This window comes from Microtus pennsylvanicus, chromosome 3 (genome assembly GCF_037038515.1).
Source record: "Microtus pennsylvanicus isolate mMicPen1 chromosome 3, mMicPen1.hap1, whole genome shotgun sequence".
Classification (NCBI taxonomy): Eukaryota; Metazoa; Chordata; class Mammalia; order Rodentia; family Cricetidae; genus Microtus; species Microtus pennsylvanicus.
Window position 1 is genome coordinate 16,087,344 of NC_134581.1, and position 26,847 is coordinate 16,114,190.

General features: G+C 52.8%; 4 protein-coding genes across 13 annotated transcripts in view; 1 reads left to right on the plus strand and 3 right to left on the minus strand.

Moving 5' to 3' along the window:
* Nucleotides 1–2,523: 2,523 nt before the first annotated feature.
* On the minus strand, nt 2,524–6,073 carry Nprl2 (NPR2 like, GATOR1 complex subunit). The gene is made up of 11 exons (XM_075964709.1): nt 5,843–6,073; nt 5,270–5,361; nt 5,024–5,192; nt 4,770–4,878; nt 4,081–4,217; nt 3,884–3,981; nt 3,729–3,765; nt 3,523–3,616; nt 3,331–3,448; nt 2,950–3,092; nt 2,524–2,865 (listed from the first exon to the last, which is right to left on the minus strand). The coding sequence occupies exons 1-11, from the start codon at nt 5,918–5,920 to the stop codon at nt 2,798–2,800; spliced, it is 1,143 nt and encodes a 380-aa protein (XP_075820824.1). The 5' UTR covers nt 5,921–6,073; the 3' UTR covers nt 2,524–2,797.
* A 53-nt stretch (nt 6,074–6,126) lies between these two features.
* On the plus strand, nt 6,127–8,905 carry Cyb561d2 (cytochrome b561 family member D2). Of its 2 annotated transcripts, XM_075964711.1 has the most exons (4): nt 6,127–6,262; nt 6,662–6,815; nt 7,255–7,292; nt 7,932–8,893. In XM_075964711.1, the coding sequence occupies exons 2-4, from the start codon at nt 6,689–6,691 to the stop codon at nt 8,433–8,435; spliced, it is 669 nt and encodes a 222-aa protein (XP_075820826.1). In that variant the 5' UTR covers nt 6,127–6,262; nt 6,662–6,688; the 3' UTR covers nt 8,436–8,893. The 2 variants fall into 2 exon arrangements, with proteins under 2 accessions (XP_075820826.1, XP_075820827.1); XM_075964712.1 differs by lacking the exon at nt 6,662–6,815 and having other exon boundaries at nt 6,141–6,262; nt 7,932–8,905.
* Nucleotides 8,906–9,727: 822 nt separating this feature from the next.
* On the minus strand, nt 9,728–14,313 carry Tmem115 (transmembrane protein 115). The gene is made up of 2 exons (XM_075964710.1): nt 12,970–14,313; nt 9,728–10,483 (listed from the first exon to the last, which is right to left on the minus strand). Exons 1-2 carry the CDS (start codon nt 13,818–13,820, stop codon nt 10,279–10,281), a joined length of 1,056 nt encoding a protein of 351 aa, XP_075820825.1. The 5' UTR covers nt 13,821–14,313; the 3' UTR covers nt 9,728–10,278.
* A 4,855-nt stretch (nt 14,314–19,168) lies between these two features.
* Cacna2d2 (calcium voltage-gated channel auxiliary subunit alpha2delta 2) overlaps nt 19,169–26,847 on the minus strand; it is a 130,381-nt gene continuing 122,702 nt past the window's right edge. For 3 of the 9 annotated variants that reach the window (XM_075964733.1, XM_075964732.1, XM_075964728.1), the window contains 16 exons: nt 26,328–26,388; nt 24,380–24,477; nt 24,077–24,167; nt 23,897–23,959; nt 23,636–23,739; nt 23,337–23,435; nt 23,160–23,248; nt 22,908–22,958; nt 22,612–22,683; nt 22,358–22,510; nt 22,154–22,206; nt 22,010–22,065; nt 21,725–21,851; nt 21,490–21,600; nt 21,313–21,400; nt 19,169–21,226 (listed from right to left, as the gene is read on the minus strand). In XM_075964733.1, the coding sequence (XP_075820848.1) occupies nt 21,083–21,226; nt 21,313–21,400; nt 21,490–21,600; nt 21,725–21,851; nt 22,010–22,065; nt 22,154–22,206; nt 22,358–22,510; nt 22,612–22,683; nt 22,908–22,958; nt 23,160–23,248; nt 23,337–23,435; nt 23,636–23,739; nt 23,897–23,959; nt 24,077–24,167; nt 24,380–24,477; nt 26,328–26,388 (1,460 nt within the window). In that variant the 3' untranslated portion in view covers nt 19,169–21,082. The remainder of the gene's footprint in view (nt 21,227–21,312; nt 21,401–21,489; nt 21,601–21,724; nt 21,852–22,009; nt 22,066–22,153; nt 22,207–22,357; nt 22,511–22,611; nt 22,684–22,907; nt 22,959–23,159; nt 23,249–23,336; nt 23,436–23,635; nt 23,740–23,896; nt 23,960–24,076; nt 24,168–24,379; nt 24,478–26,327; nt 26,389–26,847) is intronic. The other 6 variants (XM_075964729.1, XM_075964725.1, XM_075964727.1 and 3 more) reach the window with 3 other exon arrangements.

Below are 26,847 nucleotides of genomic sequence, written 5' to 3' on the forward strand. Positions count from 1 at the left end.
TCCTTCCGATGCCCCGCTTGCCACGCCCACTTCCCTGCCAATAAGCAGACGGAGACTGGCCACACCTCTCCAGGGCCGGAGCAGTTGTGGATAACTTGGATCCTTACCTCTCCTGCAGTCGCACTGTCTGAGACTCTCATGGGGTAACTCTAGCGGTCTCTCATGAGACCGACGTAACTGCACTCTAGACTCTCCCCAGAAGCTGTCTTTTATTTTTTTGGAGAAAGGGTCTTACTTTGTGATCCAGGCTGGCTTGGAACTCCCTATGCATATTAAATTGGCCTCCAAGCCATAGAGATCCGCCTCTGCTCAATCTCTTTGTGCTGAAATCAAAGGCCTGTGTCCCCAGATTCAGTCCAGCAGCCAGGAGTCCTAAACATGCACACCTAACATCCTTTCCTCTGGATGCCCTGTGCCTACCTCTGGCACCCAAAATGCTAGACCACAGCACTTACCAGCTCTGAAGGACCTGTCTCTCACCCCTTCTCCTACCTCCCAGCTTCAGTTTTTGTCCTATCCCCCTCCTAAGTTTATTTTTAAATTATGTTTGTGTCTGTGCACAAGCGCACGTGTGTGCAGGTGCCCACGGTGTAAGCCCCTTGAGTCACAGGAGTGACCAGGCCACTATCCCAAGGAGCTCTAACTGCCAGGTTCCACCCACAGAATACTCTAAGTACTCTACCTGCTGGACCCTGCTCCATCCTACAGAGTAAAAAGCTCAATCTCTGGACATGAATTTTTCATCAGTCTCCATCCTGGAAAGTTCTACCCCCTTCCCAAGAAGCTCTATTTAAGCCCTGTGTCCTGTTCAGTTTGCTGCTGTTTCTCGCTCCAACAGAGGCAGCTGCCCTCCTGGTGCTGGGGAATATTATTTTAAGGTGTGTTGCTTTTGTTTATGCTGCATTTGTTGAACGCTGTGAAGCTGTGATTCTTTGTCTAAAATACTTGATGGTCTAATAAAGAGCAGAACGGCCAATAGCGAGGCAGGAGCGAGGATAGGAGGGGCCGGCAGGCAGAGGGTATAAATAGAAGGAAAATCGAGGAAGTAGAGGAGCAATGAGAGAACAAGGGGAGTACTCCAGGGGCGGGCCAGCCACCCAGCCAGCCAGCCAGCCAGCCGGCCACCCAGCCACCCACCCAGCCAGCCAGCCAGCCAGCCAGCCACCCAGCCAGCCACCCAGCCAGCCAGCCACCCAGCCAGCCATGGGGTAAGAGTGAAAGTGAGAAAAGGAAAAAGCCCGGAGGCAAAAGGTAGATGGGATAACTTAAGAAAAGCTGGCACAAAGCAAGCCAAGGCCAGGCATTCACAAGGAAGGAAAAGCCTCCGTGTGGGTTTACTTGAAGCTGGACAACAGGTCCCCAAAAGAGCAAAGAGCAAGAGTAAAACATCGTATATCCTGTTTTTTTTTTCCTCCCAATAAATCTTGTGTGAGGTTTGTTGTGTGGTGTGACTTTGCGGTATTCCTTGGCTCTCAGCTGCCAGGACACCTTTCCATTCACACTATAATGCTTACACACAGAGGCCAGAGGCATTGAGACCCTTGGAGTTGGAGTCAGAGGCAATTGTGAGCTGTCCCACATGGATTTGGGAACTAAACTCCAGTCTTCTGCAGGAGCAGTAGTGATTTAACCTCTGAGTCATCTCTCCAGCACCCCATCCTCTTTCTTTGAGACAGGGTCTCCTTATACAGCTAAGACCAAGCTGGAGCTCACTGTAGAGCCAGGGCTGGTCCAAATTTTCCCCCTTCTTGGTCAACTTCCTAAATGTTGGGGTTTCAGGTGTGCACCCCATGCTTGCTTCCCTGTCCTAGCCTCATGGGCTTCCCTTCAGCTCCTCATACACTCCTTTGGCTTTTTGAGGAAGGTGTCACTATGTCACCCACGCTGGCTTTGAACACATATATCCAACCTGTCCTTCAACTTGAAGCAGCTCTCCTATGTCAGCCTTCCAAGTGTTGGTTATTACAAGAATGCGCTACTACATTTGGCCCTTGCTTTAGGGTTTTGAACTTATTTCTTCTGGAATACTCTTCTTACTCTCTAATCCGGAGCGTCTCTTGGTCCCTTCTGAGTCTGGCTCTTTTGGTTTGCAGGTCCAGAGCTGTGGTCATAGCTGAGTTGGTAGAGGACTTGCCTAGCATGCACAAAGCCTCGGCCCCAGCACTGTATACACGGGGACGTGGGAGCTTAAGTGTAACCCAGGAACCAGAGACAGGAGACTCAGAAGGTTCACGGTCATCTGTTACACAGCCGATTCCAGGACAGTCTGTGCTACATAAGAACCTGCCTCAAAAAACACGCTCCTCCCCCAGTCACCGCGAAAATAGAAAACAACAACAAACATATAGAAACCTATGTGTGCCTAGGTGAAGTGGTACACACCTTTAAACCCGGCAGTCAGAGCTCTATGAGTTGAGGGCCAGCCTGGGCTACATAGTGAATCCCAGGACAGCCAAAGCTACATAGTGAGATCCTGTCTCAAAAAAATCACTCCCCTCGCAATAAGACAAAAACCAAACCAGACCAAACCAAAACCATACTGTTTACTTGGCCATTGCCACTTCTGTCCACTAGATGGCACTCCAGCCAGGCCAGGCTAGGGGCATGACTAGCACATTCACGTCTTTAGTGATTGGCTGAGCCAGTATTCAAAACTCCACAGGACGAAAGAGATGACTTGATTCACAGAACCGAGGATCACCTCCAGACCATATGCACGAGCCTACTTGTCTGGCCCCCGTGGACCAATGAGGGCGTAGCAGGGGCAAGTGGCCATAGCAATACGCTCCAGTCAGCCTCACTTCCAGCAAATGATGATGTTGGGGTCATTTTCTAGTCGCTCATCCAGTTCGTGGTAGCTCATGCCTGGTGGTACGAGGGAGGCAAGGTCAGCCGCCTTGCAGGGTCGGTCAGCCCTCACCTCCCCCAGCCTGCCCCGCCTGCCTCCACCTGTCTTGCAGCAGATCTCATCATAGCTGTGGCAGCCCGTGTAAAGGCGGGCAGGGTGGCTCCGTTCCTCCCGAGACACTCGAACTGGATACTTCTGTAGTCTCCGGATGAGGTTCTTCATAAGCCCAAACTGGATCAGCTTCCTGAAGTGATGGTTGGGGAAGAGCGTTGGTACCCTAGCCTAGCCTACCCAACCTTTCCTTCAGTGCCTTACAGGCTAGGGTGGCCTCCAAGGTTACCATCTCCAGGAAGGCTGCCTGGACTAGTGGGCCACATACTTATACTCATTGGGAATCCCCTGCTTCCTATTTGGCTCGAGGCTCCTCCAGAGAGATTCAAGACGGTTGAACCCAGCGCGCAAGCCTGAGAATGCCCTCTGACCTCTCATCGACGTGCTGCAGCTGCTGGGGGTGGCGGCCGATGAGGTCTCGCACAGTGGTGCCGGGGCTCAGACTGCAGTACAGCTGGAATACGTCTCGGAGACTGGCCCTTTTGTGCCCTGTGGGTGCCACGGTCAGCTTCCTAGGTGGCCTTATCCTCCCCAAATGGGTCTCCCACAGGGTTTGTCCCTACCTTGTTTGGTGACGTAGGAGAGACATGCCTCCTGCAAGGACTTGTCATCTACCAGGTCCTGGACTTTTGGAGTCGGGCAATACACATTGGAGTACTAGAACACAGCAGGGGCATAAGGACCTGGATGATGTGCTTGGGGGTCTGGCTTGATCTGGTCCAGGCCAAATAATTCCCATTTTACTTAGCTATATCCCAGCCCCACCTACCTGGAGGATGGAGACCAGTGTCACAACACCATAGTACCTGGGGGAAACAGATGCGCTTAGCTTCCAAACCAGGCCTTCCCACCGCCACACTCGGGGTCCTTTTGCTCCCCTTTGTCTGGTGGCCCTCAAGTGGGCACAACTGTATCTGCACTCACAGCAGGTTCTGAATGGCAATGCGCACCAGGTTGAGCTCCACGTCCGCCTCAGCAGAGATCTTTTGGACATGGCGGAAGCCATCAATGTAGGGCAGGATCTGAAAAGAGGAAAGCAGGGTCAGCAAGGGTGAGCTGAAGCTAAGGTTGTGGGAGGCCCAAGGTGGTAATACTTGAGAGAGGGCCTGTATAGCGTATACCTGCTGTGTGGTGAGGTCCCACTGCGAATTGAAGAAATCCTCTTTGTCTTTGGTAAAGACAGGCACATCATACTCCTGAGCCACAGGAGGGTCAGGCCGCTGCTCAATCACCTTCAAGTGGATGGTGTTGGATTCATCTGCGGGGACCCCACCACATCCTCAGTGTCATCTTTCCCAAGGCGCCCTCAGTCATTACTTTAACTCTCCTAGCATTAACTGAGGCAGGCAGACGGGTCCTGGGAGCATCATTCTTCCTCTTTTATGGAGCAAGAAACTAAGGCCCAGAGAAGGGGAAGAATGTTGCCAAGATACTTCTTCAGTAGTGCTGGAGAATTCTGCCTGCTCCTCCACCCCCATTAGACACTGAACCCTCAGACATCACTGTTTCAACCCACGGTTATTTCTTTGTTTGTTTTTTTGGTTTTTCGAGACAGGGTTTCTCTGTGGTTTTGGAACCTGTCCTGGAACTAGCTCTTGTAGACCAGGCTGGTCTCGAACTCACAGAGATCCGCCTGCCTCTGCCTCCCAAGTGCTGGGATTAAAGGCGTGCGCCACCACCGCCCGGCCCACGGTTATTTCTTGCCCACCAACTTGTCCAAGAATCCTGTCCTCCTGCAGGGGCTACGCTCATTTCTGTGCTCCCCATCCTTCCTCCATTCATATACTGCCCCGGTAGAGGCTGCCCATACCAATGGGTAGAGTGCACCGGCCAGAGGCATTTAGTTCTTCCAGTAAGATGGCCATGATAGGCACCAACTTCTGCTTGCTCTCCTCTGTGGACACAAAGCTGCTTTCGAGCTGGACAGAACATGGACAACATGGTTGAGTAGACCTCAGAGATGGCTGCATTCTGAGCTAGCTGTTGGAGGCTAGGAATTGGAGACATGGGAGCAGTTTCCCCCAACTGTGCCTGCCATGCACCCACGCCCATCATGTTGCAGACCTCCAGTGTGGTCAAGTAGCCAGCCAGCTTTTTAACAATGGGTTCAAGGGCACAAGTCTTGGCCTGAGCATCACACACAAAGCCCAAGTTGAAGAGGAGGGCATTGCGGCTGTACTTCTTGTGTTCAATGCACACAGGGCAGCCAATCAGCTTCTTCTCCATGGCCGTGCTGGATGGGTAGAGGAGAGTCAGCCCGCCCACAAGCCAGTCTGGGACCCCTCTGCTCCCACCCCACCAGGACCTCACACAGTGATAAGCTTGTTCTGTAACTCAGGCTTGGTGATGATGTACACTTGGACAGTGTCAAACAGCTCTCGGGAGATGAAATCCTCAGGGACCTGCGGAGGGCAGAGATGAGATTCCCTCAGACACTGGGACTGGGTGATTGTACATCCCACCCAGGCACAAGTCCGCTACTGTTTTCTTTCCCCCATCTGCCCAGTACTCTTTTGTGTTTCAAAACACAAGCTATGTTTTGGAAAGCTTCCTGGCTTTTGCATTCATTATTCCTACTGCCTGGAATACTCTGCTCTCACCTAACTTTTAGACATCATTTGTGTCTCAGTTCAGTGACTCTCTTGGGTCATTTAACCCTTCATGAGACCGATCATCTCCCTGAATCCTATAGCCTGATTTGCCACAAAAACCGCTTGTGTGGCAAATTTCCCTCCCCTACTAGGAACCAGAGACCTGGGTCTGTGTATCATCTCCATTCAAGGAATGGATGGTAAGCCTGGAGGCAGCACAGGGACCCAGGCAGCCAGCTAAGTTCCGGAGAGCATCCCTCTCCTCGTCAGGTCCCGGGAGTGTGAAAGGCACCTGATAGGTAATTTTGGGTCCTAGCGTTGGGTGGAATTCGCTGAAGAATATGCATTCAATGCGGCAGCTGCTGCCCATGGCGCTGACCGGTCCTGAGTCTGTAGTCCCTTGTCTTTCGTGCGGTGGTCGCTTCCACCCCTGGGAACACCTGTCAAAAAGAGAAAGAGGCCTGAGCTAGGTCACACAGGTTTGTGAACACAAACCAAAAGCTCCGTCAACTCAACAGCGCCTGCGCAGAGCGCCTCGGAGGCGTGGCTGGCACTGGATGGGATGGGAGGGGGCTTGTCCCAGGAAGTCTTGGGTGGGTGGACAACGCACCCGGAAGTGAAGCGCCTCCGTAAAGGAGCGGTGGCACGGCTGGCGGGTCCAGGGGATCCAATTTATTTTGGAGGAAGTCACTGCGTCGAACCTGAGAAGCAGGTGAGAAAGGAAAATTCCTACCGTGGATGTACAGCCTGCTAGGTGCACGTGGGGAGGCAATGTGCAAAGAGACTCACGCTTAGCTAGGAAAGCAGCTGGGAACTACAATTCCCGTAGTGCTCCACGTCTTCCGTCCCGGCTAGTGATGACGTGCTGCATTTTGGGATTTGTAGTTTTACTTGTCCTCACGCATTCCCACCTGGTCGGTGCGATCAGTACCACTTCAAATACAGGTGTTTGACAGGTAGACTTTGTTAAGTTGGGACTGTTCTTGGTGCCTACTTTGTTCTGCTCCTGTCCTAACTTCTCCGGAAAAAAGGTGACATTCCTGCCCTAAATTACTGTCCTCGGTGAGGCGTGGACAGTGGGCACCCTTGCCAACGCCTACGATGCTTTCAGGCTGTACAGCTATCAGCTGGGCTGACCATGGCCCTTTCTGTGGAGACGGAGTCGCACATCTACCGAGCTCTGCGCACTGCCTCTGGGGCTGCAGCCCACCTTGTGGCCTTGGGCTTTACCATCTTTGTGACTGTACTTGCCAGACCTGGCTCCAGTAAGTAGATAGAACTCATAGTTGACTTATGGGAGTGAAAAGCCACTTTTCTTGGGGAATAGGGGCAGTAGGAAGTGAAAGGGCTTAACTTGTGGGAACAGGCTTGGCTGGCTGAGGAATATTATGTCCCGGGGAGAGTAGATCGGTGTGGGGGCTCCGCCAGCCTGGCCAAGCTTCAGAAAGTACATGGTTTCTTTTTGACTTGGCATTTCTTTCCTGACTCATGGAGCTGCTGGAGGAAGGAGCTGCCAGAGGAGTGGCAGAGCATGTTACCCCAGGAAGTGAGTAGGGGTGGGTGGCTAACATGAACTTGTTACCAAGGGATTCACATTTTGGCATCTCTTTAGATGAAGGTGGGCTGTTCACGTTCAGGCTGTAGGGTTGGACATACTGGTTTCTTTTTCCCTGTGCTCCATGAGGCTTCCTCTTCTCATTCCAGGTCTGTTCTCCTGGCACCCTGTTCTTATGTCTCTGGCTGTAAGTAGTGGATCTGGGTAACTTTTAGGGGTAGAGTGTGGGCATAGGTGACCCTTGGGATCCTTGAAGGCATCTAGTGCCAGCTTAGAGGAGTTGAGTGTTCCAACTACTGCCTCTGACATATATCTAAGGATTGAAAGATGGTATTCAAGACCAGGACAAATGGGGGACGCTCACCCAAGCACAAAATTAGGCTTCTCTCACCTCCAGCCAGGAAGCTGAAAAATTACATTTGGAGATTGCTCTGTCCCTAAAAACCTTAGTTTATGGTGATGCATCTAATTTTCCCTGAAACAGTGCACCCATGTGGACAGCTCTTGCCGAGAAATTGTATCCAGCCTCATGGGAGGCAAACAAAGCTTGTGAATCATTTATTACTGCCACGTCTCAAACCTTGTTTGCTGGGTAACTTAGCAGAGTTGACATTTCAGAAAAGTACCTAGGGAGAAGTCTGGAGAGGCAGCTATCCCTAACTACTCAAGGCAGACATTTTGCCCTCCACACAGGGCCTTCCACTGGCTCACCAAATGCAGCATCTTGTCCTTGGGGAAGGAATGAAGGATGGACGGGGCAAAGTGCACCTGCGTGGAGGGTTATCTAAAGTGCATACAGCACTCTCATTTGAGTCTGTCTCCTCAGTTCTCCTTCCTGATGACCGAGGCACTCCTGATGTTTTCTCCGGAGAGTTCACTGCTGCGTTCCCTCTCACGGAAGGTCCGAGCACGCTGCCACTGGGTGCTTCAGCTGCTAGCCCTACTCTGTGCCCTGTTGGGTCTAGGGCTTGTCATCCTCCACAAAGAGCAGCTTGGCAAAGCACACCTGGCCACCCGACATGGGCAGGCAGGGCTGTTAGCTGTGCTGTGGGCAGGTCTGCAGTGTTCAGGGGGCGTGGGGCTGCTCTACCCCAAGTTGCTGCCCCGATGGCCCCTGGCAAAGCTGAAACTCTACCATGCCACTTCTGGGTTGGTGGGCTACCTGCTGGGTAGTGCCAGCCTCCTGCTGGGCATGTGCTCATCCTGGTTTACTGCTGCTGTCACTGGTGGTGCTTGGTACCTGGCTCTGCTGTGTCCTGTCCTCACCAGCTTGGTAATCATGAACCAAGTGAGCAATGCCTACCTATACCGCAAGAGGATCCAACCATGAGCTTCCCAGATACCAGGAAGCCTGGATTTGCACCTCAGGACCTGGGGCTAGAAACCTGCTTGACCCTCTTGTCAAGGAACATTCAGGTACTAGGGCACTCGGGTAGATCAGTGACATTTCTGCTCCTCGTGCTGGAGTGCCCTCCCTTTTCTTGCTATCAGCTCAGGGGAGCTCGAATCATGTGTCTGATGAAGTTGGGGTTGCAAGACTGTCTCCCCAGCCATACAGCTTAGATTTGTATTGGTATGTCCAGAATCACGGATGAAAAAAGTAAAATAAAGAGAAAACTGAAAATAACGAAAAACAAACTGGAAAGACTATGGGAGGAGCAGTGCCACTGGGATGGTTCTCGCTGATGCCATCAACGTGAGACTATGGGCAGCAGGTGAGGCGGGGACCCCTGCAAATGGTGGTGTTCTCCCAGAACCCTGCCTCTAAGCTTCCTGCAACACCCAGTGCGTTAGTAGACGGCAGGTGCACAGCACAGCTGTTTCCAGCGAAGTCCTGGAGTCTGGGAACATGGTTAGCTCAATGGAGGGAGGGAGACTGTTTCCACAGGTTTCCTGCACAGGGCACAACTTAAGAGTTGAACCAAGGTTAGTTACGGTGGCAGGTGGATCTCTGTGAGTTCAAGACTAACCTGGTCAACAAAGCCAAAGCTATAATAATAGACCCTTTCTCGAAAAAGAAAGTTGAATCATAAACAAGAAAAACTTTCCTTTTGATTTCAGACAAATTTCCCATCTCCCATGTGGGCTTTGAACCTGCTGTGTGGCCAAGGATGATAGCTCAACCTCAGATCCTCCTGCCTCCACTTCTGAGCACCGGGCTAACAGTATAAGCATACATACCATGTGTATGTGTACCATACCCCTCTAACGCAGTGCTGGGGCTCAGCCAGAGCTCTGTAAGCACTAAACAAGTGCTCCTACTGACTGAGCGCCACCTTCAGCCTCAGGTTTTTCTTTGAGATAGGGATTATAGGTGTTTGCCACCATGCCCTGCCTAAGACAACTTAAGATGGAGAGGACTTCAGCTGTCAAGTCCTCTTGCACAGGGCCTTCCTAATAGACTGAGGAGATAAAAAAGGAGTAAGGGACTGAGGTAATAGCTCTGACCAGATTGCTTAGTAGCAGGCATGTAGTAGAGAAGAGGTGGGGGCAATGGAATTCTTAGTGAGGTGGAGTTGCCATGGAACTGAGCCCTAGGACCCAGAAAACACATTTAATTTTGCATTTGGTAAGGACGAGAGGGCTGCACAAAGCGGCCTAAAGGAGCCAGGGAGCCACACCTCAAAGAACCGCTTTATTGATACTGTGAGGCTGGGCTTGGCTGCCCGCTCAGGTGGTCCTGTAGAAAATACCTGGGAGCTGTAGTGGCTCTGGCTAGACAGTCACTGCCACAGCAGAAGGGCACAAGAAACCCTGACATGAATGCAGTCTGGGGGCGGGCAGAGATGTACAGACCCATACTGGTTGGGCCCCCAGGACATTTTTGGCAATTTCAAATCCTTGCCTTGGCTCAGGGCTGTTGGCAACCAGTTTCGAATGTGACGCTAGCCCAGGAGCTGCGACACCAGTGTCCCTGCAGCCACTTCCTTGGTGAGGAACTGCACCTGCTGAGGTACAGTCTTACCACAAATGGGGGTCTGGACTGGCTGATGCTCAGAAGCCCCATACCTGGCATTGTGGTTGTCTGGAGTTGGAACCAGGTAGCAAGGGTCCCATGTAGTGTTGCTGAGAAACAGCAGAAGGCCAAAGAGACCCCCAGAAGGCCCTCCTCCCCATCCTCAGAGCAGTCAGTGCCCTGGAGTAGCTGGGACGCTACACTCAGTGGTCTGGAGTTACAGTTTTGGAGGAGCTGCCTCAAAGGTAATGAGACTGGATTCTGGGGCAGTCCCCTTCCCTGGGGGTGTGGAAGCTTTTTCTGAGGGCAGAGGACTGTCCTTTTTTGCCCCAGCCTCCTCTTCATCATCATCCATGCTGGGCCAGACAGACTGATCCTCCACTCTCTTCAGCCGCTCATTGAGAGCCTTTAGGGCCAGTTGCCTAAAGCCAGAAAAGAGAAAACAGGTCACACTGGGCTTGGGAGAGGCACATGTTCTGCAACCTTCCTCAGAAGGCCAACTCCTCCCATCAGAGACTGGTCCCCAGAACCCCATGGTTTCCCTTCCTCATGCAGGGTCCAGGAGACTGGTCCAGGATCTGCTTTGCCAATTAGAATGTGGAACTTCCTCGTCACTGTCAGACCTCCAGGTGAAGTCTGTTGGCTAGAGACGGATCTAGTGCCTCAGGGCAGACAAGTGGAATGTCCTAGTCCCTGGGGATGAGCTCCTGCCTGTGCACAGGTGTCATACCCAGGGACAGGGTCCTTTATTTGTGTGCTATTAAGGATTAAACCTAGGGCTAGCATTCTACCACAGAGCTATATTCCCAGCACTTAAAACAAACGAATCATTTTTTTAAAGGCAAGTCTTGTTAATGAAATCCTCCGTGCTGGCTTCAAGCTAGCTCTTAGAGCCCAGGCCGACCTTGAATTCATGATCCTCCTGTCTCAGCCTCCCGAGCAGAGGGGACTATAGGCCTGTCTCACCAGGCTCAGCTAAGGTTAATGAAGCAGCATCAACTTCAATCATTTCACCCTTCTTAACTATGATAATCTTTCTAGAAGTTTCCCAAAGCCACCCAAGTCTTAGCAGAGCCCACGTAGAAGAGAAACAGCCCACGTGGGCATGCACAGGGCACACCCTATTGTTCTCAGAGGCAGACTTGGTGAGAAAATACACCAGGGAATTTTGTGTAGACACCCAGAAAGACTCAAGCTGTAGGGCCCAGAACTAGCCTGTAGCATGCTTTGGGTGTTTCTCCACACCTTGGACACCAGCAGGGAACTCCTTCAAGGAGGATGTGCCCTCCTCACTGAGCAACACAGCCTCAGTGAAGAACAAGGTCCCAAGTCTTCCGCAGTCTGGCCCACAGAAGGTCAAGTGGCCACTTGTAGCTGGGTCACTATGGATCCTGGTGGCTCAGCCTATTTACCACTAAAGGCAGCCATTCTATGGCTTCTAAGATCAAAGAGTCTACCATGCCAAGAAAAAAGATAGGAAAAGCAACAGGGACAAGGGCATTAAAAACCCAACACACTCCAACCTGGCCCAGCAACAGTCCTTCTCTGTCACTCCCCAGACTACTCTGGGAGATGTCCTTGTCAGTATTCAATTCCTACTTCCTGCTTGTAGTCCTTTGGTTCTGAGAGTGGCATACAGTCAGAGGACAAATTGTAAGAGTAATACCCACTCCATGTAAGCCAAGAACCATCAGACTATGCCAGGAACCTGCCTCTTGCCCCAATCCCCACTCTTCCTTTTCTGTCCATTTTTTTTTTTTTTTTAAAGATTTTATTTACTTATTATGTATACAACATTCTGCCTCCATGTATGTCTGCAGGCCAGAAGAGGGCGCCAGATCTCATTACAGATGGTTGTGAGCCACCATGTGGTTGCTGGGAATTGAACTCAGGACCTCTGGAAGAGCAGCCAGTGCTCTTAACCACTGAGCCATCTCTCCAGCCCGATAGTGGTTTTTTGAATGACCAGTCAACCACAGCAACTCAAGACCTCTCCCCGGGGCAAGGTAACCTCTGGTCCAGTCCTATCCAAACAGCTTGAAAGCTCACTCTTCCTCTACTAAATGAGGTCAAAATGGACTTGTCGTTAGGACACCCCTCAAAACCCTCAAGCTCTAAAGCCCAGAATTAGGCCTGCAGCATGCCCGGGTGTGTTCCCTCACCTAGCGCTGGTAACTCCCTCAAGGAAGTTGCGGTCTACACTCGACTACACAGCAGCAGGAGTGAATAAGCCCAAGAGCGTTCCTCCACTGAAGTCAGGAACTCGCTTCGCAGCAGGCTTGGGAGACACGGCCTGAAAAGTCTCAAAAATAACACTGGACACTATAAAGAGTCCATAGGTCTGAGGGAATAAAAGCTTTCTCCTGCTTTGACTACAGTGTCCAGTGAAGGACGCCGTGAAATTACTGATGCTGCAGACACCCTGGGTTGGAGGGCTCAGCCCTGCCTGCTGTGGTCAGCAGGTTCCCACAGTGCTCATTCAGCCTGTCCCCATGTTTGGTGACACATGCCTGAAAGAGGAGCAAGTTTAGTAATACCCAATCATCCTACGGTAAGTGGAAGGAAACACTTGAGGACACAGACATTGCTCCCCTCCCCATCACAGGAGAAAGGGACCAATAGTCTCTGTCTCCTACAGGATCAGTGTCTAGAATCTGAAAATTCTGAGGCCAGACCAAAGGTGACTGGGCAGTCTGTAAACTGGTTAAGTGGCCAAGTGGTGAGAAACACACACTAGAGCCCTGAAGCCTACACACTGAGTTCCTTCCTCAAGGCCCAATCCCAAATCCGCTCTGAGGCTGCCCCCAACTCCAGGCTGTAGTTCTCCTGCCTGTGTAGAGCAAGCTCCTCAATGGATGGCCTGTGACCACAGTCTAGCTAGCCAAGATTCTGGAAGATTCCCAGTTACCTTCTCCGCTCGGCGTCTTGAGGGTCTGTGCCTGGGAGGCTGATAGTGATGGATGATGGGGCTCCCACATCATAGCGCTTCACTGTCTTCTGGCATACCTTGACTTTCACCAGGAGGCCATGCACCAGGTTCGCTAGCAGCCCCACCACAGGCTGCACAATCTCCGGAAAGAAGGTGGCAAAAGCAAAATGGTCAGCCATGTCCCCTCGGCCCCGGCTATGGCGCTGATAGAAGCGAAGATACACCCAACTGGACAGCAGTCCAAAGCCGTAGGAAGCCAGGGCCGGGCTCTGGAGCAGCGTGGTCAGCCGGAGCAGCAGCAGCAAAGCCAGCAACAGCATGGGAACTACGCTGACGCGGACCTGGGGCACTCGCAGGACCACACAGTCTCCCATAGTTTGCTTGAGTGCCACCAGTACACCACCTAGGAAACCCAGGGCGCCATGGATACGAACAGTGAACAGGTAGACCAAGTTGAAGGAAGCCATGTAGGTGAGGAGGTAGGCGAAGGCCCCCAGAAGCCCCACGGACACATTCACCACCGAGAAGAAGATGAGCAGCTCCAAGGCTCCCCAGAGGGGCTCCAGTAATCGTCCGGCCACCACTACTGTGGCCAGACTGATGGCCACGTCCCACACGTGCTGTTCCATCAGCCCATGGGTGGCCAGGGTCCAGATCCAGAAGTTGGGTGGGAAAAGGTAGCCCGGGGTGACCGCCAGGCAGTCCGTGTCCACGGCGAAGGAAAGGAGATAGAGGAACAGTACCACGGCGCACAGCGCCTTCACCACCACGCTGGCGCTGGCCAGGATGGCCCCCAGATGCTGGCGGGCACCGGGGAGGGCGCGCTGCATTTTCCCGGCGGACGTCGACTTGAGGGAAGGTGAGGAAGGTGGCCTAGGGGCCTCCCCGGGGCCTCGTCCCAGTCCGGCCCCGACGGGAGGCCCAGGCCCGGCTACTCACTGCTCTCTGGGAAGGCTCTGGTTCCGGTCTGGTCCGGTTGTAGCTCCAAGAGGAAGAGAAAGCCTTGCTGCCAGGCCAGAGCCTATGCCCCTGGCCGAGGACCTGAGGTTAGGCCCTGAGCGGCTTGGGCACGCCTGCCGGCCGGTTCCGTAGGCCCAGCGGCCAGGTTGGCCAGGCTAGTGTTGATCTCAAGGCTGGGCGTCCTCCATCCACTGTGAGGCTCTGCGGGGTACTGGTGTCTTGTTCCGGCCCAAGTCAAGACCGTTTAGCTCCTTCTGGGATACGGTTTTGACTTGACGGTACCTCCTCCCTTCTCCGGGACCGACAAACAGGGACGCCGCGCCTGCGCGCCCCCGGCGGCCGCCTCGGCCCTGTGCCCTCTGAGCCCTTGCCTTCCGGCTCCTCGGCATGCTGGGATACGGAGTCCGTATACAGAGCCGACCGGTTTCCACATAGAACCACAAGTCCCAGAAGCCGTGCGTCCGACCGGTCCCGTAGCGGGTTAGGCGGGGGTGCTTGGGAGTTGTAGTTCTCAGGGCTGACTCCTCCAGTTCTAGAGGAGGGCGGGGGAGCCAGTTAGGGAAGTCGGGGTCAGGATAGGATCGCGGATCTGGGAAGGCAAACGAGGTGTTGAGTGCGCAGGATCAGGAGGCAGCATAGCCTTGGACCACACACTTGTTGAGTTCTCTGGATGGGAGTGACCATTTGTCATTTGTACAGGTGCAGCAGTGTTTTTGTAAGCGGGTACATAAAGATGTTGAAAGGTTCTGGTGTGTGGTACCAATGTGTGTGAACTAATGAGAAACTCCGTGGTCTGGCAAATAAGAGCCTAAGGCGGGCTAGAACTCTTGTTCCATTATTTGGAGTCAATGTGATATTGACTGAACATTTTTGAAGTGCAATTTCACAGACCTCAAAAATGGTGAGGATTTCAGGCTCCCCTTTGTTTTCAAGACACATCCTCTCTGTCTAGCCCTGACTGTCCTGGAACTCACTTTGCAGTCCAGGCTGGTCTCGAACTCACAGAGATCCGCCTGCCTCTGCCTCTGCCTCTGCCTCTGCCTCTGCCTCCCCAGTGCTGGGATTAAAGGTGTGTGCTACCACCTCCCGGCATTCTTCTTACCATAAGGATCAAAGAAGGCACAAATGTAAGTGTCAGTTCATTTGGGGTGTTCACATTGATCTTGTTCCAGTGAACTGGACGTGCCTCATGAACTGAGGTTTTTCACCTGAGGAGTAGCAAGGGGTGAGGCTTTGCTACTTCAGTGACTTTTTTCCCACCAGAGACTTGATTCCACTGCAGCTGAGAGAGCTCTTCCTACAGGTACCATCCAGGTTGGTCTGGGCTCAACTTCATACTATGGTGGCTGCCAGCAGGGTGTTTCTTGAGGTTTATTTTAAAATATTTTTGTTTACATGTATGCGTGTATCTGCCGTTATGTATGCAGTTCACAGAGGCCACAAGAGGATGATGGATCCCTGGAGCTGGAGTTAGGTTGTGAGCTAGCAGATGTGGGTGCTGGGGGTGGAACTCAGGTCCTCTGTAAGAACAGCAAGCACTTCTAACCACCAAGCCATCTCTCCAGTCCTGAGATTTTTTTGTTACATATTGTTGCTTTTTAAAAAGTGCCTAGTTTAAAAAATGTGATGAATTCTATGACAAGGGACTTTATTATAAAATGCAGAACTCTTTCATCTCAGCACAACTGCCTGTGTGTCTAAAGCTGCCTTCCATCCTTTATTTTTGTCTGGGGTCAGGGTTCCTACTGTATGCCACATACCAGTGTTTGTTAAATTTGGCTTAGCAAATTAAAATATAGAGTTCCTGGGTGGTGGTGGCACACACCTTTAATCCTGGTGCTTGGGAGGCAGAGGCAGGCAGATCTCTGTGAGTTCAAGGCCAGTCTGGTTTACAGAGTTAGTTCCAGGACAGCCAAGGCTACACAGAGAAATCCCGTCTTGAAAAAATAAAACAAAGAAAAAAAAACAAACCAAAACAACAATAAGAAGGAAAACCAACCAAAACAAAATTCAGAGTCAACAATTCAGTCAGATTTGAATAAATAATTTTCAGGGTAGGGACGATGTCCCATGCAATATTAAACACACACACACACACACACATGCATGCACAAACATACACCTTCTCAACCAAAACAACCAAAAACCCACTTTCCCTCAAAGAAAGAATAAGTTTACTCAGAACAAAGAGATAGCACAGATTCTACACTGATGATACACCGTCAATATTGACAGTGACCCACATGAGTGACAGGAATCAAGGGCCAATCCCCCTTTTTGTTTTTGTTTTCTCAAGACAGGGTTTCTTTGTGTATCCCCGACTGTCTTTTTTTATTTCTTTTAAAATACTGGTAGGATTTATTTTTTAAAATATTTATTTATTTATTATGTATACAATATTCTATCTGTGTGTATGACTGCAGGTCAGAAGAGGGCACCAGATCCCATTACAGATGGTTGTGAGCCACCATGTGGTTGCTGGGAATTGAACTCAGGACCTTTGGAAGAGCAGGCAATGCTCTTAACCTCTGAGCCATCTCTCTAGCCCCTCCCTGACTGTCTTGAAACTCAATTCTCTAGATCAGGCTGGTCCCAAACTCAGAACTCAGAGATCCATTTACCTCCATCTCCCTAGTGCTGGGATTAAAGGTGCGTACCACCACTGCCTGGTCAAAAGACATATTTATTATTAATTTATTAAAAATTTATCAGAGTCTGTGTGGTGATGGTGCATGCCAGTATTCCCAGCAGTTGGGTGGCTGAAGCAGGATGATCAGGACCACCTGTAGTTTGAAGTCACACTGGGCAACACGAGACTCTGTCTCAAAAGAAACAACAAAAGCCGGGCGGTGGTGGTGCACACCTTGAATCCCAGCACTTGGGAGGCAGAGGCAGGTGGATCTCTCTGTGAGTTTGATGCTAGCCTGGTCTACAATAGCTAGTTCCAGGATAGGCTCCAAAGCTACAGGGAAACCTTGTCTCAAAAACAACAACAACAACAACAACAAAGTGAAAAAAACCAACCAACAAACAAAACAACAACAACAAAACGAAAGAAACATCAAAAAATTATCTGCAAATCAGAACTGACTGAACTTGATCTGACAACCCTGCCCCTGCCTCAAATCATGTGTGCTGTTTCAAAGCATGGGAGCTGTTTTGAGGTATGAGGACAGCTCCTGCAGCAGTGAGAGAAACTGCATCTTGGCTGAGGCCTAGAATGTCCTTTAACATGTTGAGAGATGGCTCAGTGATCAAGAGCACTGGTTGCTCTTCCAGAGGTCCTGAGTTCTATTCCAGGCAACCACATGGTGGCTCACAACCACCCATAGTGAGATGAGATCTGGCGCCCTCTGGCTGCAGGCAGACGTGCAGACAGACACTGTATGCATAATAAATAAATCTAAAAAATGTTTTGAATCCAAGTGTTTCCTCCAGCTAGTCCGTGTGTGTGTGTGTGTGTGTGTGTGTACGGACACAGCAGGCCCTCATGCTCTTGTGTGAGCATGTGTGTATGGCATCTATCACTTCCTTATTTATTTTTGAGACAGGATCTCATTGTGCAGCCATGGGTGGCCTGGAACTCACTACATAGACCAACCAGTCTGGTCTCAAACAAACAAGTCCACCTGCCTTGGCCTCTCCAGTGCTGGAATTATATTTATATTTATGTTTTGAGACAGGGCCTCTCACTGAACCGGGAACTCATCAGTCCAGTTAGGCTAGCTGGTTCCATGAACTCTGGGGTTCTGCCTCCTGTCCCAACTCTTCAGGCCACCGATCCCAGTGCTGGGGTTAAAGACCACTGCACCGGGCTTTGTTCATGGGAGCTGAGACCCTGAATTCAGGTCCTCGTGTCTGCACAGCAGGCACGTTGCCAACTGAGCCATCTTCCAAGTCCTGCCACTTGAGACCTTAGCTGATTTTTTTTTTTTTTCAATTTTGAGGGGTCTCATGGAGCCCAGTTCAGGCTTGGAACTCCCTGTGTAGCTAAGGATAGCCTTGAACTCCTGAGTCTCCTGTCTCCACTTCCCCAGTGTGGGTTACAGGCTAGTACTACCACACCCAGCTTTCACTGGTTTTCTTCAACCCTTCCCTCCCTTGCTCGTCTGTGCTGTGGGGATGCTATGCTGGTAACTGTGCTTGAGATCACGGTGAGAACTTAGCTGGCTAACCTGCAGGGGCCCAGAGTGAATGAGTCCCTGACCCTGCTACCTTGAGGAAAAGAGTAAGCATCCAATTTAGGAGCGTCTATGTTGGTGGCTTTAGTTCTCTCCCCGTGAAGAGAAGGCAGGGGCCAGGCTGGTGAGAGGACTCAGTGGGTACAGGACTTGTTGCCAAGCTTGGCACTGGAAGAACACAGGGCAAGGCGCGAACACCTCAGGCTGTCCGCTGCCTTACGGCTATGCTTATGCTAAAAAACCAAACCAAACTAAACCTAATGTAGAGGTCATAAAGCTAAAGTTAGTATTAAAATATACCTGGTGAACCAGTGTGGAATGGTAACCACACAAGCCCAGAGGACAGATGATCCGGCAAGATGTTTATCAATGAGGTGGACACCAACCTGGAAGGAGTCCTGTGACATCAGGTGGCCTGTGCCCCCTCAGTCTCCTGGCAACCAGGCCAGCTGGGCCTACGCAGGGAGATCCCATCTGTCTGTCTGTCTGTCTGTCTGTCTGTCTGTCTGTCTGTCTCTCTTCTCTCTCTGTCTCTCTCACACAGAAGGGACTGTGTGTGTGCAGGAACTGTCCTGGCCTCTGACCTCCCTGACTCATGATGGAGTCCCCATTTACTCCTGGCTGGACCAGATCCTGGCATCCTCAGGGCAATGGATGGGTGTGGGAACTAACTTGTGTTGTGTCTCTCCAAGCAGAGGGTCTATTGTTAGGTCCTGGTCTGATCACATGGGCAGACAGAGGACAGACCTCAGCCTATTGATCATTTCATTGCTCTCTCTCTCTCTCAGAGTCCTGGCCTGGCCTTGAGACTCTGGGCGGTGCTGTTTCCCCCTCTTGACAGTTTCTCTCCTGGAGGTTTGTGATATGAAACAAAGCCACGTCAAGGGTAGGAGTCCTATAATGCTCTTTGACCTCTGAGAAACAGGACGGCCTTGGCTTCTCCTCTGACAGAGCAGGGTGATATTCAGCGGTCACAGCCACCTGTCACCATAGCTACCCAGTCCTCAACCCAAGGCCCACACAGCGGATGAAAACTGTTTGAAGTGAAAATATGAACATTATTTAATAACTGATCTTCTGTAATAAACCATTTGAAAATATTTTACAAGGAATCACACACACGATATTTTACAAAGTTTCTCGACTTTTTTTTTGTCGCTGTTGTTTTTCCAACTTGTCTGTACAAAATAGAATAACAACAAAAAAAGGGCAAAGTAAAGGAAATGGCCCCCCAAGTCCCTCAGCCCAAGGTGAGAGGACAGCCAGGTCAGGCGGGCGGATGAGAGGAATGGACCCAGCTGGGGGACGGACAACTACTTGATGGGGACTGTTGTTTTTAAACTTAAAATATATACTTATTTTTCTGTATACGTTTGTTTCTTTTTTGTTTATATTCTCCATTGAGCACCTGACTACACTACAGTTACACACGCCCCCACAGGACACAGCGGACATCCAGGCTGGGCACGCATCATGGACGCCCACCCTGTCACCAGCATTGGGCATGGACCATACACACACTGAGAAAGCAACAAGCAACGTGACATTAATTAACGAAGCCATTAATTAATGCATCACCCTCCCCCCTCCTCCCGGTCCAGCTGAGCCTCATGGCTACACCCCCCGGCCCTCAGTCCCCTATTGGCCCCAGGTTGGGATGCCTTTGGGAGATGACATGGACGAATCGTGTGAAGAGATATGTCCAGGCCCAGACTCGTGTGTGTGTGTGTGTGTGTGTGTGTGTGTGTGTGTGTGTGCGCGCACGCACAGTGTTTATGTGTGTGCACGGTAGAAGTGTGTGTTCAGCAAGGGAGGGGCAATTTGGCCTCCTAAGGGAGGGAGTGTTTGTGTGTGTGTGTGTGCACGTGTGCGTGTTTACAAGGAACAAAGAGTTGGGCCTGGGTGTGTAAGAACCAGATTGGGGGTGGGATGGCCCAGCCAGGAGAGACCAAGTCACCCCTGCTAAGGCAAAGAGCAATGTCTGGAGGGGTTCTTCTGCTAAAGGGGTTCAGGCAGTGATGCGTGGTCCTACTAGGGTCCTGACACTAGTGAGGAATGGACATAATGAGCACCTCGCAGGGAGAGGGGGACTGGAGGGGACACTGGTGGCTAGGGGTGAAACAAAGAGGCCTTCCCCAGCATTTGGCACTGTCTGACATTCAGCTTTAGAGATGGGAGGGCCAGCCGGGCTGCATCATCTCCGAGTGTAGGCAGAGGGGAACAGAGACGGAAGGCACAGGCCTACCCTCTCCCTGACCTCTGCCCTGTGTAAGGCTTTGTGGGCCCCCCATGGTGTGTGCCCATGTCCGTTGGTGTGCTCCCTCTGGAGTATGTCTAATGAGAGTCCAGTTTCTGCTTTCAGGGGTCCAGGTGTGTATGGGGTGTGTTCGAACTGATGTCATTGTGAGACTGTCCTGACATCTGCAAGGCTGGGGCGTGGGTTTGTGGTTGTAGGTCTGAAAGGAGCAGGAGCCTATGGGGGGCTGCCCCAGAATCTCTCTCACCACTACTACCTCTCTTCTTCCGTTATTTTCCCCAGAGAAGGTGAGTTTGAGCGTGGGTGGGGCCAAAGGGTCAGGTTAGGGGCACCCAGCAGAGGCAGGGTTGCCTACACAGAGGAAATCTCCAGGCAGGTTGGTCGGTGGGGGCCTGGTTTGGCACCAGTACTTGTGGCCTCCTTGTCCCAGCCCACGGAGATGAGTCCGGGGTCTGTGGGCACTTGGACAGTTCAGGGGTAAGATAAATCTTGAGTGCCAAACACCATGACACCCTACTTTGGGGCTCCCCTGCCCCAAGGCACAGGCTCTGGGGGGAGGGGCCCAGGTCCTTCAGTGAGGGAGTGGCCCAGGCGCTAGGTTGTGGACTGTGGGATGAGGGGGATGGGAGGGTGAGCGAAAGAGTAGGAGGCCAAGGCGGGGGTATGGTGTGTGTGTGTGTTGGGGGGGTGTCGCTCAGAGGCGGCGAGAGGCAGCAAAGGAGTGAACTTGAGGCTGTGGCCGAGGCGGCAGGCCCAGGAGGAGCAGCAGCTGCAGGGAAACCAGGACGCCCAACGACGGCGGGAAGGAGGCTCCGCGGCCACAGTCTGAGGTATCTTCCTGCAGCGGGGAAGGAAACAAGCAGGCGGTCGTCCCCCAGCCGGCGCAGGATCGTGGACGTCAGCAGCGCCGCTCCCCCGACTCACCGTGGCGTTGTAGTCAAAACAGATGTGAGGGCCTCTTCGGTACCGCGGTCTCTGCACCAGTTCACATTGCTCCGGGCCGTCCGCTGGGCATGGGTGTGGAGTCAAGGAGGAGGCGGCAGCAGCGACACAGAGGGGAGCATAGGGCAGGAGGGGCGCGGGGAGGGCGGGGGCAGGATACAGTGTGTCTCCTTCTGCAGCAGCCGTCCCGCCTCGCACTGGCTGCACAGCGGCTTTTCAGCCACCACGAACAGAAGGTTGGTGTTGGTCAGTCTCTGCGCGTGGAACAGCCTGGAGGGACGATCGGAGGGCGGCATCTAGGAGGTTCGCTCCTCCCCGGAGCCACGGCCATGACCACGCCCACCAAACAGACCACACCCCTCCAACACGCGCCGCCTCTCGCCCTGGCAAGTACCTGCTGCAGTTTCCGCAGTCGATGATGGCGTTGTAGGACGCGTTCACCGAGCCGAAGTAGTACTGGGTCTGCTTCATGACGCAGCTGCTCTCGCGCGTCTCGGGGCTGCCCTCGGCTTCTGCCGGGTCTGCGGGGCCCAGACGCCTCAGCCCCGCCCACAGACCCTGACACGGTGTCAGCCTCAGCTTGGCTCAGCCCTAAGCCCCGCCCTCCCAGGGAAGCGGGAGGACGGCAGTTCCCACCCGTGGTGTAGATTTGAGGCCGAGCCTCCCAAGTCCTACCTACCTGCCTGGAACCAGCTGTGGTAGATGAGGCCGTAGAGTAGCTGCTGGAATAAGGACCTGTAGAGCAAGGGGCACCGAGTACTGGCGGTTAGAAGAGGCCAGTGCCTTCCTGGCCACCTTTACCAAGCACTCCTCCAGGACTCACCAGGCGGCAGCAGAGGTCCACCAGGCCAAGTTAAGGAAGTCTGCAATGGTTGGCTGTAGTGGAGAGAGGAGCACGGGCTTCTACTGTTGCCTCTGGCTCTAGGTCAACCCCAGCTCTCTCAAATGTTAGAGGAGGGGGAGGGTTCGCTGTAGGCGGGTCTTCCAACCGCTCCCTCCCCATATCCGGGCATTTCTGGGAGCTCACCACAAAGACACCCCGGGGTGCAGCACCCAGGTTTCCAGGAGGCTGTGGGGCACAGGCTGCCTGGTAGTCATAGGATTCCTTTCGGGTGTAGAATGAGTTATTATAGAGGGCCAGCATCAGGTTGGCATCCACCTCACTGAAGAATCTGCCAACCTGGTGATGCAGGAAGGGAGCAATAATCACAGGGCTGGCGGTGCCGCACCTCTAGAGGGCTCTGCCCTATCCCTTCCTTTCACTTTCTTCCGGACCCTCACCTGGTCCCACTGATGGTTCTGGTTTGACAGTACCAGGAATCCTCCGTCATCGATGAGGACACAGAGTAGGTCCTAAGAGGCAGGGAAGGGGGATAAATACGGTGAGGGACCTCGCCCCAGACTATTTCAGGAGCTGGCAGTCAAACTACTCTGAATGAGGGGCTCCACTGCTCTAGGTTTGTCAAGCCTGAAGTCAGGGTAGGGGTGTCAAGATCTAAAGGCAGGCTAGGAGTCACGGGGGACCAAGAAGTCTGGGGATGAGGGAAGTTGGGGTCCAGAGCAGAGTCAGCACTCACCTCATTGTTAACCTCGCAGTCCATCTCACAGTGGCTGCTGGGGCCGCACTGCTGGGCAGAGAATGGGTCTGTGAGGTGCCAACCAGTTTCCCTCGTTTCTGCCACCCTCCATATGCTGGTTCTGCAGCCTATCTGCAGTACCCCGGCTTCCCACAGGTGCCGGAGCCACTCCAAGTGGCAGGCTCGTTAGGGGTCCTTGGGGACTCCAGAGAGGACACTGCTGGGCTTACTTTCCTTCCCCTGCCCAAATACCTTCTGAGGTTGGTCTTGATGGGTGCGGTTGCTGGCAAGCACCTTGAACTTTTCGGCCCAAGCCTCTAGGTCCAGTTTGACACCCACCACTGTGGGAGAGAGCAGTGGACTGTATGCTACCTACCTAGTTGGTTTCCTGACTACTGTCTCTTGCCCCACCTCCGTCTTCGTATTCACCTGCTGGCCTCAGTGTGCGACGACCTAGGCTCAGCTCCACAGCTGTGCTGACGAGGACACCCACCGTGTCATTTTCCAGCTCCAGTGGCCTTAACAGGGCTGGGATGGATGGGTGGAGCAGTCAGAAGGGAAGGCTGCCCATACTGGCCACTCCAAACTGGGTCCTACCAACCCGGGACTAGACCCAGTCTAAGCCTCCAGCACCCCAGACAGTGTTTGACATGGCCTTTCTCTTCACATGTCTCTGGTCTCAGCTAAGGCCTCCCACCTGCTGATGGGCACCGTGGACAGACACTCACAGTCCTGGTGTGGGGGCTTGAAGACATAACCGTGGTTATCCAGGCTGCGGCGGTAGAAGCTGGCATTGAAGGGTTCAGGGTTCTCTGTCCAGTCTTCGGCTGCCCTAGAGCGCCCATGACAGGCAGAGCTCAGTGGGTATATGACTGGATACCAGGGGCAGCTTGTGGTATACAATGGTCTTAGCAATGCAGAGGCTTCTGGGTAGTAATGGTTAGGTCCCAGACAGGGAGGGCTGTTGGTGAGTGGGGTTGGTCACTTACTTGTTGGGGAAGACACGTGTGATGCCGCCATCCGTGGCAGCAAATACGGCTAGCAGGCTGTACCTGGGGACAACAGGGAGGTGGGGTCACAGACCTGCGTTCTACTGTGCAAGGCCAGGGCCTCTGGGTCAACCCCAGCCTCCTGCCACACACAGTCACAGCCAGGGTGGTGGTGCATACGTGTTGAGATCTTGGTCCCGCCACACACGTTCGACTAACTGCTGTGTAATGCCCGTGTCCAAAATCAAGTTATGCAGAAGGAAGTTATTGCCTGGAACAGAAGGATAACTTGGAAGGATGTCTTATTGTAGCTCCCGATCATCGCTTCCCCTAGTTTCCAGGGCTCTGGTGAAAGCCTTCTCTATGCCCTGGTCAGACCTTGCCTGCTTGTCTCCAGGCTTCTGTGGGTATGACCCCTCCCTCCCCTCGCTATGCCCTGACCCCAGGTGCTGCCCAGATCCAGACGCCCTGCCGTATACTCACACTGCTTCGAGTCTGGAGTCACTTTCTCCATGAGCTCAATGAAGTTTTTCAGGAATTCAGTGTTGTTGTCTGAGACATTCAGGTCCTTGCAATACTCTCTAGGGTAGGGAGGGGCAAGAAGAGTGGGCTTGGGGGGCCGCACAGGGCAGAGGGTTCCAGGCTTCCTGATGGGTTAGCCTGGACAAAGGCTGAGAAGTCCAGGTTGGGGGGTGGGGCATGAATGTTCTCACAAGCTGTGGTCGCTGTGGGCCTGTAGGCTGCTTGAACTTAAGGAAGGCAGAGTGGACAGAGGATGGGGGTCTGCTTCCTCCGCCCTGGTGGGTTTTCTCTTTCCTGGTCTTGGCCCTGTAGAACCTGCCATCTCTCCTGTATAGCTGATCCCAAATGGTGCACCCAAGAGGCCTCGGGAAATGCAAATGTTGGTGACTGGCTCATCTGCCTGAAGCCCTACAGTGTTCTCTTGGGCACGGTGGGGTCTAAGGCCTCATCTTGCCTCTTCCTGGCCTTGTGCCTTTGGGCAATGCATCCTGGTTTCCTGGGGCTCCTTATTTTCATCATGCCACAGTTGGGAAGTCAGTAGGAATGTGTAGGTCCCGGACTGGCTGTTCCTTCCCTCAAGGTGAGCAGGCCCTCACGAGGTGCAGGCTCTGGGTCCAGCAAACATGGGTACGACAGAACCTCGAGAAGGTTCTTGGAGAACAATGTTTCTCTCTCTCCTGATGGGTGGAACCATCTCTCTTGCTCAATCCCTTATCCACTCCCCTACCACCAGGGACCTCTCCAGTGGCCTATATGACAGCAACTCTGTGGGTAATTAAAAAAATGTGCTACTTCCCCATGCTGTGCCAGGACCCATGAGTGTGGGCACCTGGGACTGGATCTCAGCCCCCCACTTCTTCACCGTCCCTCACTGCCTATGTGACGTGTACCCTCCGTATGGATGTACCCAGTGATACCACACAGCTGTGCACAAGACATACCACACACGTGATATGCGTGGTCACATTGTAGGGCACTTCATTTGCTCATTTTTGCACACTTATTCATACTCTTGAGCCAGTTATTATGACACACAGATCTCTTCCCTCAGTTTCTGCATGTGTCTCACAGGCCGTTCCCAATCACTACTAAATACAGCCCATCCCACATTTACCCATGGCCTCTGGCACACGTACACAATGACTCACAAGTACAAACATCTATAGAGACTTGTGGGTGCATGCACACAACGTGCATACACACAGAGGTTAGGGGTATCCAGAGCCCCATGTGGTGCCGGGGAGTGCTCTCATTCAAAACTCAGGTCACAAGAGAGGGCTTCAGCACCAGAAGGCCTCCTCAGAGGTAGTCTATGGCAGATTGTGTGTATACTGTCATGTGTGTGTTCACACTGAGTGACTCCAGGGTTGGCTCTGGGCCCAGAGCCCTCACTCGCCAGAGAAGATCCTCAAAGCCTTTGCCCTCCTTCCCACTCCTCAGGACTGGCACAGTTGGCACTACCCACAGGGGCTCTGGGTGGCTCAGCCCTCAGACCCACACGAACACTGACACAGGACAACCATGGGGGTGGGAGTTGGGTGGAGGTATGGACAGGACACCACAAACCAGAGCAGCAGCTGCCCACCGAGGGCGCGTTAGGGGACAGGCCAGCCCAAGGTAGAAAGGGCTCTTTCCTGGTTGCCTGGGAGGGCACAGAAGGTTGTAGAGAATCCCAAAGCCCTCCTGCCCCAGGCCTGGTAGGACACAGGCTGTGGGTACTGGCTACTGCTGCCTGGTGTGGCTACATGGCCTGGGTATGCACACGGCCGCACATACCGGGCTATGCACGGGGTTAGGAGCATCACTGCACAGGACATAGACACACAGAGCTCCAGGCAGCAGTGCAGGAGATAGGGCAGGGCAGTCAGGGGGAGGGGAGGACGCCTTAGCAAGGCCACACGCAAGCTACCTGGGAGCAATGAAAACATGTCCTTCAGACTCAAAGCTGCTGGGGAGCAGGAACTCAAAATCTGCAACAGAAACGGGGGGTTATCCGGCGGGGGCTGGGAAGGCAGGAGGCCAGGGGGCTCAGAGCTGTTGGGGCTGGAGGGGCAGGTAGGGACAGGCGGCTTAAGGGAAGGGGAAGACACCAGCAAAGAGGGAACCCGCCACTTCCACGTTCAGGTTTGAGCCAAAGAGAAGGGAGGGCGAGGAGGGTGTAGGGCCTGTGGAAACTACAGCATCGCAGGAGAAGGGCAGTTATAGCCAATATGTTGCCCGGGCCTGGTCCTCTGTCGGTAGTGAGTCCCTTGGCGTGGCTGTATATGCTTCCATACTGCTGTATAGCACATATACACGGACACACACACACACACATATATATACACACACTGCTATATATATGCATGGTCTGGGGGAGGCGCCAGTCTTGTTCTATCACATCCATAATGGAAAAACCGCATGCTGAGCTTCCTTTGCCTCCAAAGAGA

Excerpts from the sequence above, each read along its gene's own strand:
- Nprl2 (XM_075964709.1), bottom strand. The coding sequence starts at position 5,920 with ATGGGCAGCAGCTGCCGCATTGAATGCATATTCTTCAGCGAATTCCAC. Across the intron at positions 3,617-3,728 it reads CACTGGTCTCCATCCTCCAG|TACTCCAATGTGTATTGCCC; the intron begins GTAGGTGGGGCT and ends GCTGTGTTCTAG. Across the intron at positions 3,093-3,330 it reads CTGCAGCACGTCGATGAGAG|GAAGCTGATCCAGTTTGGGC; the intron begins GTCAGAGGGCAT and ends CCATCACTTCAG.
- Cyb561d2 (XM_075964711.1), top strand. The coding sequence starts at position 6,689 with ATGGCCCTTTCTGTGGAGACGGAGTCGCACATCTACCGAGCTCTGCGC. Across the intron at positions 6,816-7,254 it reads ACTTGCCAGACCTGGCTCCA|GTCTGTTCTCCTGGCACCCT; the intron begins GTAAGTAGATAG and ends TTCTCATTCCAG. Across the intron at positions 7,293-7,931 it reads CTGTTCTTATGTCTCTGGCT|TTCTCCTTCCTGATGACCGA; the intron begins GTAAGTAGTGGA and ends CTGTCTCCTCAG.
- Tmem115 (XM_075964710.1), bottom strand. The coding sequence starts at position 13,820 with ATGCAGCGCGCCCTCCCCGGTGCCCGCCAGCATCTGGGGGCCATCCTG. Across the intron at positions 10,484-12,969 it reads CAAGACGCCGAGCGGAGAAG|GCAACTGGCCCTAAAGGCTC; the intron begins GTAACTGGGAAT and ends TTCTGGCTTTAG.